Source organism: Salvelinus alpinus, chromosome 3 (assembly GCF_045679555.1).
Source record: "Salvelinus alpinus chromosome 3, SLU_Salpinus.1, whole genome shotgun sequence".
NCBI classification, from domain to species: Eukaryota; Metazoa; Chordata; class Actinopteri; order Salmoniformes; family Salmonidae; genus Salvelinus; species Salvelinus alpinus.
In genome coordinates, this window is record NC_092088.1 from 9,300,333 (window position 1) to 9,314,093 (window position 13,761).

Sequence of the window (13,761 nt, forward strand, 5' to 3'; positions counted from 1 at the left end):
TTATTGGAGGACCAAAAATAGCCGATACTGATTAATCGGCCGCTTTTTTATTTTTATTTATTTGTAATAATGACAATTACAACAATACTGAATGAACACTTATTTTAACTTAATATAATACATCAATAAAATCAATTTAGCCTCAAATAAATAATGAAACATGTTCAATTTGGTTTATATAATGCAAAAACAAAGTGTTGGAGAAGAAAGTAAAAGTGCAATTTGTGCCATGTAAGAAAGCTAACGTTTAAGTTCCTTGCTCAGAACATGAGAACATATGAAAGCTGGTGGTTCCTTTTAACATGAGTCTTCAATATTCCCAGGTAAGAAGTTTTAGGTTGTAGTTATTATAGGACTATTTCTCTCTATACGATTTGTATTTCATATACCTTTGACTATTGGATGTTCTTATAGGCACTTTAGTATTGCCAGTGTAACAGTATAGCTTCCGTCCCTCTCCTCGCTTCTACCTGGGCTCGAACCAGGAACACATCGACAACAGCCACCCTCGAAGCAGCGTTACCCATGCAGAGCAAGGGGAATAACTACTCCAAGTCTCAGAGCGAGTGACGTTTGAAACGCTATTAGCGCGCACCCCGCTAACTAGCTAGCCATTTCACATCGGTTACACCAGACTAATCTCGGGAGTTGATAGGCTTGAAGTCATAAACAGCGCGAAGCATTGCGAAGAGCTGCTGGCAAAACACATGAAATTGCTGTTTGAATGAATGCTTACGAGCCTGCTGGTGCCTACCATCGCTCAGTCAGACTGCTCTATCAAATGTTAAATCATAGACTTAATTCTAACATAATAACACACAGAAATACGAGCCTTAGGTCATTAACTTCTTGAGAATACAGGGGGTGCTATTTTCCCATTAGCATAATTTGCTCTACAGATTAAACTGCCTCTTATTCAATTATTGCTCTTACTATATGCATATAAATAATACCATTGGAAAGAAAACAATCTCTAGTTTCTAAAACCGTTTCAATTTTGTCTCTGAGTGATACAGAAGTCATTTGACAGCACTTTCCATGACCAAGAAGAAAAAAGCAAGATGTGTATGCCAGCTTCAACGCTCTGCCTATATATGGTCGTGCCCCCTATGACCCGAAACACACCTCATTGGCCTTCCTCTGGGTGTCAAGAGGACGTCAGAGGAAAAATATCTTGTTTATCTGGGACTGACGTGAAATGAGAGCTATTTCTTTGGCGTGACCGACAACTTCCGGTTTTCTGATTCGCACGAGTTGGAGCTGCGATTGTGTACTGTTTTGCTGGCGTTATGGATGAAAACTATCTCCGTGTCGAATTTTGTTTGATACATGTGACCAGATCATCGTAATGTATGTTTTTTCAATATAGTTTAATCAGATTATTTGAATTTTTTCGGGAGTTTTGTGGTGTTCCGTTGTCTGAATTTATTTACGTTTGAGATCCGTGCCACTCGACCGGTACCTGTGCTAAATGGAGTGGGCAAGGAACAATTCTGAACGGAACCAACGACTCATCTTGACAAAGGACACTTTGATCAACATTCTGATGAAAGATCAGCCATAGTAAGACCCAATTTACGATGTTATATCATATCTGTTGTGCATGTGAACTGGCCGTGGGCGCCTAGCCGAATCTGCCTGGTATAGCTATGCTAATTTAGCGCTACATTTTGTTTTCGTTATAAAACATTTCATAAATCTGAAATATTGTTTGGATTCACCAGATGTTGGGCTTTCAATATCTGTACGCTGTGTATTTTTCTGAAATGTTTTAAGATGAGTAATTCGTTATATGACGTTGGTCTCTGTAATTGTTCTGGCTGGGTCAGCACTATTTCAGATTGCAGCTGCAATGTAGAACTGTGATTTATACCTGAAAAATGCACATTTTTCAAAGAAAAAACTATGCTATACCATAAATATGTTATCAGACTGTCATCTTATGAAGTTGTTTCTTGGTTAGTGGCTATATATATTTTTATTTAGTCGAATTAGTGATAGCTACTGACGCAGGAAAAAGCTGTTGGGAGTAAAAATATCGTGTCCTTTGCTAACGTGGTTAGCTAATAGATTTACATATTGTGTCTTCCCTGTAAAACATTTTAAAAATCTGAAATGGTGGCTTTATTCACAAGACCTGTATCTTTCATCTGGTGTCTTAGACTTGTGATTTAATGATATTTAGATGCTACAAGTTACTTGTGACGCTATGCTAGCTATGCTACTCAGTGGGGTGGGGGGTGGGTCATTAATATGGTCGAATCCGGAAACTATCATCTCGAAAACAAAACATTTATTATTTCAGTGAAATACGGAACCGTTCTGTATTTTATCTAACGGGTGGCATCCATAAGTCTAAATATTCCTGTAACATTGCACACCCTTCAATGTTATGTCATAATTACGTAAAATTCTTGCAAATTAGTTCGCAACGAGCCAGGCGGCCCAAACTGCTGCATATACCCTGACTCTGCGTGCAATGAACGCAAGAGAAGTGACACAATTTCAGCCGCTTAATATTGCCTGCTAACCTGGAATACTTTTATCTAAATATGCAGGTTTAAAAATATATACTTCTGTGTATTGATTTTAAGAAAGGCATTGATGTTTATGGTTAGGTACAGTCGTGCAGCGATTGTGCTTTTTTCACAAATGCGCTTTTGTGAAATCATCCCCCGTTTGGCGAAGTTGGCTGTCTTTGTTAGGAAGAAATAGTCTTCACACAGTTCGCAACGAGCCAGGCGGCCCAAACTGCTGCATATACGCTGACTCTGTTGCAAGAGAAGTGACACAAAGAAATTCATGTTAGCAGGCAATATTAACTAAATATGCAGGTTTAAAAATATATAAAAGGCATTGATGTTTATGGTTAGGTACACGTTGGAGCAACGACAGTCCTTTTTCGCGAATGCGCAACGCAGGATACGCAACGCAGGATAGATAAACTAGTAATATCATCAACCATGTGTAGTTAACTAGTGATTGTGATTGATTGATTGTTTTTTATAAGATAAGTTTAATGCTAGCTAGCAACTTACCTTGGCTTCTTACTGCATTCCCGTAACAGGCAGGCTCCTCGTGGAGTGCAATGAGAGGCAGGTGGTTAGAGCGTTGGACTAGTTTGAATCCTCGAGCTGACAAGGTAAAAATCTGTCGTTCTGCCCCTGAACAAGGCAGTTAACCCACCGTTCCTAGGCCGTCATTGAAAATAAGAATGTGTTCTTAACTGACTTGCGTAGGTAAATAAAGGTGTAAAAAAAAAATACAGATTTCCGATTGTTATGAAAACTTGAAATCGACCCTAATTAATCGGCCATTCTGATTAATCGGGCAACCTCTAGTCCTAGCCTTTATTACATGCTGCTGTCCTAGCCATTATCCATCCACTAGCCTTCATTACATGCTGCTGTCCTAGCCATTATCCATCCACTAGCCTTCATTCCATGCTGCTGTCCTAGCCATTATCCATCCACTAGCCTTCATTACATGCTGCTGTCCTAGCCATTACCCATCCACTAGCCTTCATTACATGCTGCTGTCCTAGCCATTATCCATCCACTAGCCTTCATTACATGCTGCTGTCCTAGCCATTATCCATCCACTAGCCTTCATTACATACTTCTGTCCTAGCCATTATCCATCCACTAGCCTTCATTACATGCTGCTGTCCTAGCCATTATCCATCCACTAGCCTTTATTACATGCTGCTGTCCTAGCCATTATCCATCCACTAGCCTTCATTACATGCTGCTGTCCTAGCCATTATCCATCCACTAGCCTTCATTACATACTGCTGTCCTAGCCATTATCCATCCACTAGCCTTCATTACATACTGCTGTCCTAGCCATTATCCATCCACTAGCCTTCCTTCCATGCTGCTGTCCTAGCCATTACCCATCCACTAGCCTTCCTTCCATGCTGCTGTCCTAGCCATTACCCATCCACTAGCCTTCATTACATACTGCTGTCCTAGCCATTATCCATCCACTAGCCTTCATTCCATGCTGCTGTCCTAGCCATTATCCATCCACTAGCCTTCATTACATGCTGCTGTCCTAGCCATTACCCATCCACTAGCCTTCATTACATGCTGCTGTCCTAGCCATTATCCATCCACTAGCCTTCATTACATGCTGCTGTCCTAGCCATTATCCATCCACTAGCCTTCATTACATACTTCTGTCCTAGCCATTATCCATCCACTAGCCTTCATTACATGCTGCTGTCCTAGCCATTATCCATCCACTAGCCTTTATTACATGCTGCTGTCCTAGCCATTATCCATCCACTAGCCTTCATTACATGCTGCTGTCCTAGCCATTATCCATCCACTAGCCTTCATTACATACTGCTGTCCTAGCCATTATCCATCCACTAGCCTTCATTACATACTGCTGTCCTAGCCATTATCCATCCACTAGCCTTCCTTCCATGCTGCTGTCCTAGCCATTACCCATCCACTAGCCTTCATTACATGCTGCTGTCCTAGCCATTACCCATCCACTAGCCTTCATTACATACTGCTGTCCTAGCCATTATCCATCCACTAGCCTTCATTACATGCTGCTGTCCTAGCCATTACCCATCCACTAGCCTTCATTACATGCTGCTGTCCTAGCCATTACCCATCCACTAGCCTTCATTACATGCTGCTGTCCTAGCCATTATCCATCCACTAGCCTTCATTCCATGCTGCTGTCCTAGCCATTATCCATCCACTAGCCTTCATTACATACTGCTGTCCTAGCCATTATCCATCCACTAGCCTTCATTACATGCTTCTGTCCTAGCCATTATCCATCCACTAGCCTTCATTCCATGCTGCTGTCCTAGCCATTACCCATCCACTAGCCTTCATTACATACTGCTGTCCTAGCCATTATCCATCCACTAGCCTTCATTCCATGCTGCTGTCCTAGCCATTACCCATCCACTAGCCTTCATTACATACTGCTGTCCTAGCCATTATCCATCCACTAGCCTTCATTACATGCTGCTGTCCTAGCCATTATCCATCCACTAGCCTTCATTCCATACTGCTGTCCTAGCCATTATCCACCCACTAGCCTTCATTACATGCTGCTGTCCTAGCCATTATCCATCCACTAGCCTTCATTACATGCTGCTGTCCTAGCCATTATCCATCCACTAGCCTTCATTACATGCTGCTGTCCTAGCCATTACCCATCCACTAGCCTTCATTACATGCTGCTGTCCTAGCCATTATCCACCCACTAGCCTTCATTACATGCTGCTGTCCTAGCCATTACCCATCCACTAGCCTTCATTACATGCTGCTGTCCTAGCCATTATCCATCCACTAGCCTTCATTACATGCTGCTGTCCTAGCCATTATCCATCCACTAGCCTTCATTCCATGCTGCTGTCCTAGCCATTATCCATCCACTAGCCTTCATTACATACTGCTGTCCTAGCCATTATACATCCACTAGCCTTCATTCCATGCTGCTGTCCTAGCCATTATCCATCCACTAGCCTTCATTCCATGCTGCTGTCCTAGCCATTATCCATCCACTAGCCTTCATTACATGCTGCTGTCCTAGCCATTATCCATCCACTAGCCTTCATTCCATGCTGCTGTCCTAGCCATTATCCATCCACTAGCCTTCATTACATACTGCTGTCCTAGCCATTATACATCCACTAGCCTTCATTCCATGCTGCTGTCCTAGCCATTATCCATCCACTAGCCTTCATTACATGCTGCTGTCCTAGCCATTATCCATCCAGTAGCCTTCATTACATACTTCTGTCCTAGCCATTATCCATCCACTAGCCTTCATTCCATACTGCTGTCCTAGCCATGACCTATCCACTAGCCTTCATTACATGCTGCTGTCCTAGCCATTATCCATCCACTAGCCTTCATTACATGATGCTGTCCTAGCCATTATCCATCCACTAGCCTTCATTACATGCTGCTGTCCTAGCCATTATCCATCCACTAGCCTTCATTCCATGCTGCTGTCCTAGCCATTATCCATCCACTAGCCTTCATTACATACTTTTGTCCTAGCCATTATACATCCACTAGCCTTCATTCCATGCTGCTGTCCTAGCCATTATCCATCCACTAGCCTTCATTACATGCTGCTGTCCTAGCCATTATCCATCCACTAGCCTTCATTACATGCTGCTGTCCTAGCCATTACCCATCCACTAGCCTTCATTACATGCTGCTGTCCTAGCCATTATCCATCCACTAGCCTTCATTACATGCTGCTGTCCTAGCCATTATCCATCCACTAGCCTTCATTACATGTTGCTGTCCTAGCCATTATCCATCCACTAGCCTTCATTACATACTGCTGTCCTAGCCATTATCCACCCACTAGCCTTCATTACATACTGCTGTCCTAGCCATTATCCATCCACTAGCCTTCATTCCATGCTGCTGTCCTAGCCATTATCCATCCACTAGCCTTCATTACATACTGCTGTCCTAGCCATTATCCATCCACTAGCCTTCATTACATGCTGCTGTCCTAGCCATTATCCATCCACTAGCCTTCATTACATGCTGCTGTCCTAGCCATTACCCATCCACTAGCCTTCATGACATGCTGCTGTCCTAGCCATTATCCATCCACTAGCCTTCGTTACATGCTGCTGTCCTAGCCATTATCCATCCACTAGCCTTCATTACATACTGCTGTCCTAGCCATTATCCATCCACTAGCCTTCATTACATGCTGCTGTCCTAGCCATTATCCATCCACTAGCCTTCATTACATGCTGCTGTCCTAGCCATTATCCATCCACTAGCCTTCATTCTGTCAGTTGCACTAGAATCCCTCCCCTCCCCCCTCCACACCACACACACAACCTCATTGGCTCAATAAAAAGCCATTATGCTAATAGGGTTGGTGTCATGTGTTGGCCTGGCAGCATAAGTACAAGGCTGCTCATTTAAGAGTACACACACACCCCCACAGACACCGACACACGGGTCTAATGGACAAAACGATGATGTAATCTCTCTGTGTGTTGAGATTAATGCTCATTTGATTGCCTGTTGTGCAACAGTTTTTTTTCTTCTCTGAAAAATGAAAGCCAGGAGCTGTGCTGTGTGTGCCTGCGTACCATGCACCAGAGTTTTTTTCCCAGTAATAGCCGGCTTTTGGCCGCTACATTTTATTTATATATATATATGTACTGGCTTTTATATATATATATATATATAAAAGCCAATAAATAAACTTGCCTCCCGTCCATTTATCCGGGAGAAGAAGAATGAAAAAAACCTATGAATTTGGGATCTATCATCCCACAGTTTGTTTTGAAATATTTTTCTTGATGTTTTAGTCATTTAGCAGACGCTCTTATCCAGAGCAGTTAGAATTAAGTGCCTTGCTCAAGGGCACATCGACAGATTTTTCTCCTAGTCGTTTCGGGGATTCAAACCAGTGACCTTTTTAGTTACTGGCCCAACACTCTCAACCACTAAGCTAGCTGCCGCCCCTGACTAATAGAATTGGTCAACTTTTTCTTCTATGGGGGACAGTAGATTGACAGGCTAGTGCTTTTGATGTCCGTTACTTGTCTTGTTGTCTGAGGAAAAGTTCATGTGGACAGTCATTCTAACATCTTCAAAGCGCTCATCAGAATTAGGTAAGAATTACCACACATCGCTGCATCCTAGACGTTCATGTACTGTTAAAATGAATTGCCATCATCTAAAGGGGATTTCTGTCATTCTGAGCACCGTGGGTGGACGCCCTAATCAGGTTATTCACCCAACGCATATGGGTCCGGTCAATTTTAAATGCTGCCGGTCAAATGTTCAGCTTATATGTCTATTTATGTCAGTGTGTGTCTCTCTGTGTGCTCATGTCTGTGTTTGTTTGTGTGTGTGTGGTTTGGGGGGGCTAGCAGCAGGTTCCTGTTGCCTAGTAACACAGTTAAAAGTGAATCCGGTATTGATGAGCAAATGGTCTCTTTCTGCTGTGTGGAGTATCATCATAATGATCTTAGTCACTAAGGAGGACGTCCCTCCAAGCAGGACATCATTAGCATATCTCAAGGACACTATTCAAAGTCTTGCCTTGTGTATCAGACATCAGTCATCATATAGTATTGGAATCCCGAGTGGCACAGCGACCTAAGGCAGTGCATCTCAGTGCAAGAGGGGTCAGTACAGTCCCTGGTTCAAATCCAGGCTGTATCACATCCAGCCGTGATTGGGAGTCCCATACTCCTAGTACAGACTTTAACCAACAGTCCAGTCTACTAGTCCTAGTACAGACTTTAACCAACAGTCCAGTCTACTAGTCCTAGTACAGACTTTAACCAACAGTCCAGTCTACTAGTCCTAGTACAGACTTTAACCAACAGTCCAGTCTACTAGTCCTAGTACAGACTTTAACCAACAGTCCAGTCTACTAGTCCTAGTACAGACTTTAACCAACAGCCCAGTCTACTAGTCCTAGTACAGACTTTAACCAACAGTCCAGTCTACTAGTCCTAGTACAGACTTTAACCAACAGTCCAGTCTACTAGTCCTAGTACAGACTTTAACCAACAGCCCAGTCTACTAGTCCTAGTACAGACTTTAACCAACAGCCCAGTCTACTAGTCCTAGTACAGACTTTAACCAACAGCCCAGTCTACTAGTCCTAGTACAGACTTTAACCAACAGCCCAGTCTACTAGTCCTAGTACAGACTTTAACCAACAGCCCAGTCTACTAGTCCTAGTACAGACTTTAACCAACAGCCCAGTCTACTAGTCCTAGTACAGACTTTAACCAACAGCCCAGTCTACTAGTCCTAGTACAGACTTTAACCAACAGCCCAGTCTACTAGTCCTAGTACAGACTTTAACCAACAGCCCAGTCTACTAGTCCTAGTACAGACTTTAACCAACAGCCCAGTCTACTAGTCCTAGTACAGACTTTAACCAACAGCCCAGTCTACTAGTCCTAGTACAGACTTTAACCAACAGCCCAGTCTACTAGTCCTAGTACAGACTTTAACCAACAGCCCAGTCTACTAGTCCTAGTACAGACTTTAACCAACAGCCCAGTCTACTAGTCCTAGTACAGACTTTAACCAACAGCCCAGTCTACTAGTCCTAGTACAGACTTTAACCAACAGCCCAGTCTACTAGTCCTAGTACAGACTTTAACCAACAGCCCAGTCTACTAGTCCTAGTACAGACTTTAACCAACAGCCCAGTCTACTAGTCCTAGTACAGACTTTAACCAACAGCCCAGTCTACTAGTCCTAGTACAGACTTTAACCAACAGCCCAGTCTACTAGTCCTAGTACAGACTTTAACCAACAGCCCAGTCTACTAGTCCTAGTACAGACTTTAACCAACAGCCCAGTCTACTAGTCCTAGTACAGACTTTAACCAACAGCCCAGTCTACTAGTCCTAGTACAGACTTTAACCAACAGCCCAGTCTACTAGTCCTAGTACAGACTTTAACCAACAGCCCAGTCTACTAGTCCTAGTACAGACTTTAACCAACAGCCCAGTCTACTAGTCCTAGTACAGACTTTAACCAACAGCCCAGTCTACTAGTCCTAGTACAGACTTTAACCAACAGCCCAGTCTACTAGTCCTAGTACAGACTTTAACCAACAGCCCAGTCTACTAGTCCTAGTACAGACTTTAACCAACAGCCCAGTCCTAGTACAGACTTTAACCAACAGACTAGTCCTAGTACAGACTTTAACCAACAGACTAGTCCTAGTACAGACTTTAACCAACAGACTAGTCCTAGTACAGACTTTAACCAACAGTCCAGTCTACTACTACTAGTACAGACTTTAACCAACAGTCCAGTCTACTGGTCCCAGTACAGACTTTAACCAACAGTCCAGTCTACTGGTCCCAGTACAGACTTTAACCAACAGTCCAGTCTACTGGTCCCAGTACAGACTTTAACCAACAGTCCAGTCTACTGGTCCCAGTACAGACTTTAACCAACAGTCCAGTCTACTGGTCCCAGTACAGACTTTAACCAACAGTCCAGTCTACTAGTCCCAGTACAGACTTTAACCAACAGTCCAGTCTACTAGTCCTAGTACAGACTTTAACCAACAGTCCAGTCTACTAGTCCTAGTACAGACTTTAACCAACAGTCCAGTCTACTAGTCCTAGTACAGACTTTAACCAACAGTCCAGTCTACTAGTCCTAGTACAGACTTTTACCAACAGTCCAGTCTACTAGTCCTAGTACAGACTTTTACCAACAGTCCAGTGTACAACCTAATAGTGGTGTCAGCCAGACTAAAATACTCAATTTGGAGGAAGGGCCAGTGTGTGAAGTAGCAAGGCATAAATTAAAGGAAAATTCCCTCCAAAAACGATCTTTTGGTATTTGTTTCATTAGTCCATTGTTGACATAGTACTAATATGTTTTGCTTGTCAGCAATCAAGTTTAAAAGTTATGTAACTTTTCAAATTTAAGAATCATCCCTGTATGATGCATTTTGCATCATGATGTAAAGCACAGCATCATGTGATGTAAAACACAGCATCATGTGATGTAAAACACAGCATCATGTGATGTAAAACACAGCAGCATGTGATGTAAAACACAGCAGCATGTGATATAAAACACAGCATCATGTGATGTAAGCACAGCATCATGTGATGTAAAACACAGCATCATACGGAGATGAATTCTGTATTTTGAAAGTTACATAACTTGAAAAACCACTTAATTATCAGGTAGAACAGGAATATGTGAATAGCCCTGCATTAGGGGATAATCTCAGACATTGGGTTCAGTCCCACACACAGAAATATCATAACATAATCTACTGTATCTGTGTACTGCAATCTAGTTAACCACTTTCATTAGGACTAAAACAAATGTAAGTTAGTACATTGTCAATATATCCTTCTCTAAGAAAAAGTAGTGAGAGACAGATGGCACAAGGCAGATTTGTTCCCCGGAGATCAGGCTGTGAAGTGTCTACAGCAACTGCTGCCTCTATACTCGTATACCACTCACACAGTCATCCCTCTAGCTTCTGTTTAGTCATCAGGCTAATGCACGGTGGCGTCGTCCAACCCAAAATGCACACACACACACACACACATCTCTCTCTCCCTTTCTCTCACACTCATTCCATTTCTCTCTGGATCATAGCTTTCTGCAACAGCTAAGTCTCTCTGTTCTCTCTCCTCTCTCTCTCTTTACTACCCTCCCTCTCAGTTGAACTCCCCCCCTCCTCTCTCTCTCTCTTTACTACCCTCCCTCTCAGTTGAACTCCCCCCCTCCTCTCTCTCCATTCTGTGAGGTTTGTCTAAAGATGAATAGCTATATCTGACTATCGGTAGTACAGATTAGAGTAGTATTGTGGGGGGAGGGAGGGGGAGGGGCAGTAGACCGGTTCACGTGATCATGGCGTGTCTGAATAAGCTTATATTGTAGTTAGTATCTATGTTATTACAAGGCTTACCCAATGCTACTGTGAGAGGGGACAACAGAAACTAGGTGGGATCAGTACTCTCTGTAATGGCAGGAGCTCACAAGGCACGGGGCAACAAGCTCTCCTCGGGGACGGGGACAGCTAGGGCTGTTTGTACTACCCACATCGACATGGCCAACAACAGATGTAAGTTCACTCAACTGGAAGATTTCAGGCATTGTTTGTGTAGTTAACTTGATCTTTTGTTTTTTTCCCCCGCCTGTGTTTTAAAGGCACTGTTGCCGTGTCAGGTCTGTTGCCGTGTCGGGTCTGTGTAGGTGGGGAGGAAGAGAGTAGTCCTCGCCTACATATCGTCATTAGACCACATTAGACCCATGTGTGTGGGTACAGGGTTTGCTGGGTGCCTACCTGCATAGATCTACCCGTGTATGTGTTAATGTGTTGCGTGTCTATATTCCAGGATATCTAGGTAAGCTGACGGCTACTTTTAATGACAAAGGTTTTTACTTGCAATGACTGTGATACTGTATGTGGTTGTCTTGCCTACGTTGGTTGAATACACTGACTGGAAGTCGCTCTGGATAAGTGTGTGTTAAATAATTACCAAAATGTAACGTCTCTACTCATGTAATTTTGTTCATGATCCCTCTCTTTTCTCCTGTCTCGCTCTCTCTCTTTTCTCCTGTCTCGCTCTCTCTTTTCTCCTATCTGTCTGTCGGTCTCTCTTTTCTCGTCTCGCTCTCTCTTTTCTCCTGTCTCGCTCTCTCTCTTTTCTCCTGTCTCGCTCTCTCTTTTCTCCTATCTGTCTGTCGGTCTCTTTTTTCTCGTCTCTCTCTCTCTCTGTCCCCTCCAGTCGATGCTGATGAGATTAAGCGTCTGGGAAAGAGGTTTAAGAAACTGGACCTAGATAACTCTGGATCCCTTAGCGTGGAGGAGTTCATGTCCCTGCCAGAACTTCAGCAGAACCCTCTGGTTCAGAGGGTCATCGACATCTTCGACACCGATGGAAACGGAGAGGTGGACTTCAAGGGTAAGCCAGAGCGCAAGAGTAGCCTGGTCCCAGATCTGTTGTCTCCTTCTATAGCCTGGTCCCAGATCTGTTGTCTCCTTCTATAGCCTGGTCCCAGATCTGTTGTCTCCTTCTATAGCCTGGTCCCAGATCTGTTGTCCCCTTCTATAGCCTGGTCCCAGATCTGGTGTCTCCTTCTATAGCCTGGTCCCAGATCTGGTGTCTCCTTCTATAGCCTGGTCCCAGATCTGGTGTCTCCTTCCATAGCCTGGTCCTAGATCTGTTTGTGCTTTTGCCTATACCATTGTGTATGACAATTTTTACTGGTGAATAAATGCTTGGGACCAACCATGTCTTTGAATTTAAGCTCATTTGCTGAAATCAAGGACAATAATATCAGGGACATCAGTTTTGGTAAACAGATCTATTGTCCTCCTGTCTGAGAATGTCCCAGCACAGTACATGGTGGCCTACACTAGAGGGGTATAATACAAACCAGGATCAATGAGCTGTCCAGAAAATGAATTGTCTGAAATAACTTTGTATTTTTTTTAGAAAGAAAAGCTTGATATGGGCATTGTCTCATTGACTCAACAACCAAACACACACATATCTAAGTTTAGCTTTCTTAATTAACCAGAAGATCTATATTTATTAGCTGGCTAACTCATTGATCCTGCTTCCTGATAGTTGTTGGTTGAAAATACAATCTACACAGGACCTTCTAATCAGCAGGTTTCCATATCACCGTGCAGTAAATTCATTAATAGACCAATAACAAAGAGAGTTCTGAACCTCTCTGCCAATAACATCTAGTTCTCAGTTTTCCCCTCCCCACTCAGACCACTACCAGACAGTCCTAGCAAGAATCTTACTTGAGAAATAGCTATTTTTGCACAATTTAATGGAAATCATTAGAGTAAGATACTTAGTTGTTACCCAGAAATTAGTTTATATTGATATAAAATGGCTGCATTGGGCCTTTAATCACATTGCATGATTAACAAAAGGATCTCGATGACCAGGGAGAGCGGTTGGGACTTTGGCCTGGACTGGTTTAGACTTCCAGTGTTTCTCTCGGTGTACTCTGCTCTGCCTAACAGTACCTGCAGAGACAGTAGTAACACTTTTAACACAGGACAGTCAGGAGTAGATAGCCTAGATTCCATCCGGATATACAGCACGATTTACATTTTTAAAGATCATTTCCGATTGAGCCGACATATCCATCGTTTAACGTGAATGCGGTCTCCGCGAAAACATTGCCTTTAAAAGTTGCATAGAGGAAAAGGGGCTGATTGAAAATAGCCCTAAGTATGGATTGTAGTAGTTTGCTACTGAGA

At 43.1% G+C, this 13,761-nt stretch overlaps 1 protein-coding gene across 2 annotated transcripts in view; it reads left to right on the top strand.

Moving 5' to 3' along the window:
• The window catches only part of LOC139569983 (calcineurin subunit B type 1-like), a 34,651-nt gene that overhangs the window by 16,000 nt on the left and 4,890 nt on the right, over positions 1–13,761 (top strand). The window contains exons 1-2 of one of the 2 annotated variants that reach the window (XM_071391394.1): positions 11,394–11,595; positions 12,263–12,439. In XM_071391394.1, coding sequence (XP_071247495.1) covers positions 11,496–11,595; positions 12,263–12,439 — 277 coding nt within the window. In that variant the 5' untranslated portion in view covers positions 11,394–11,495. Of the gene's footprint in view, positions 1–11,393; positions 11,596–12,262; positions 12,440–13,761 lie in introns of those variants that run through there. The other variant, XM_071391395.1, reaches the window with a different exon arrangement.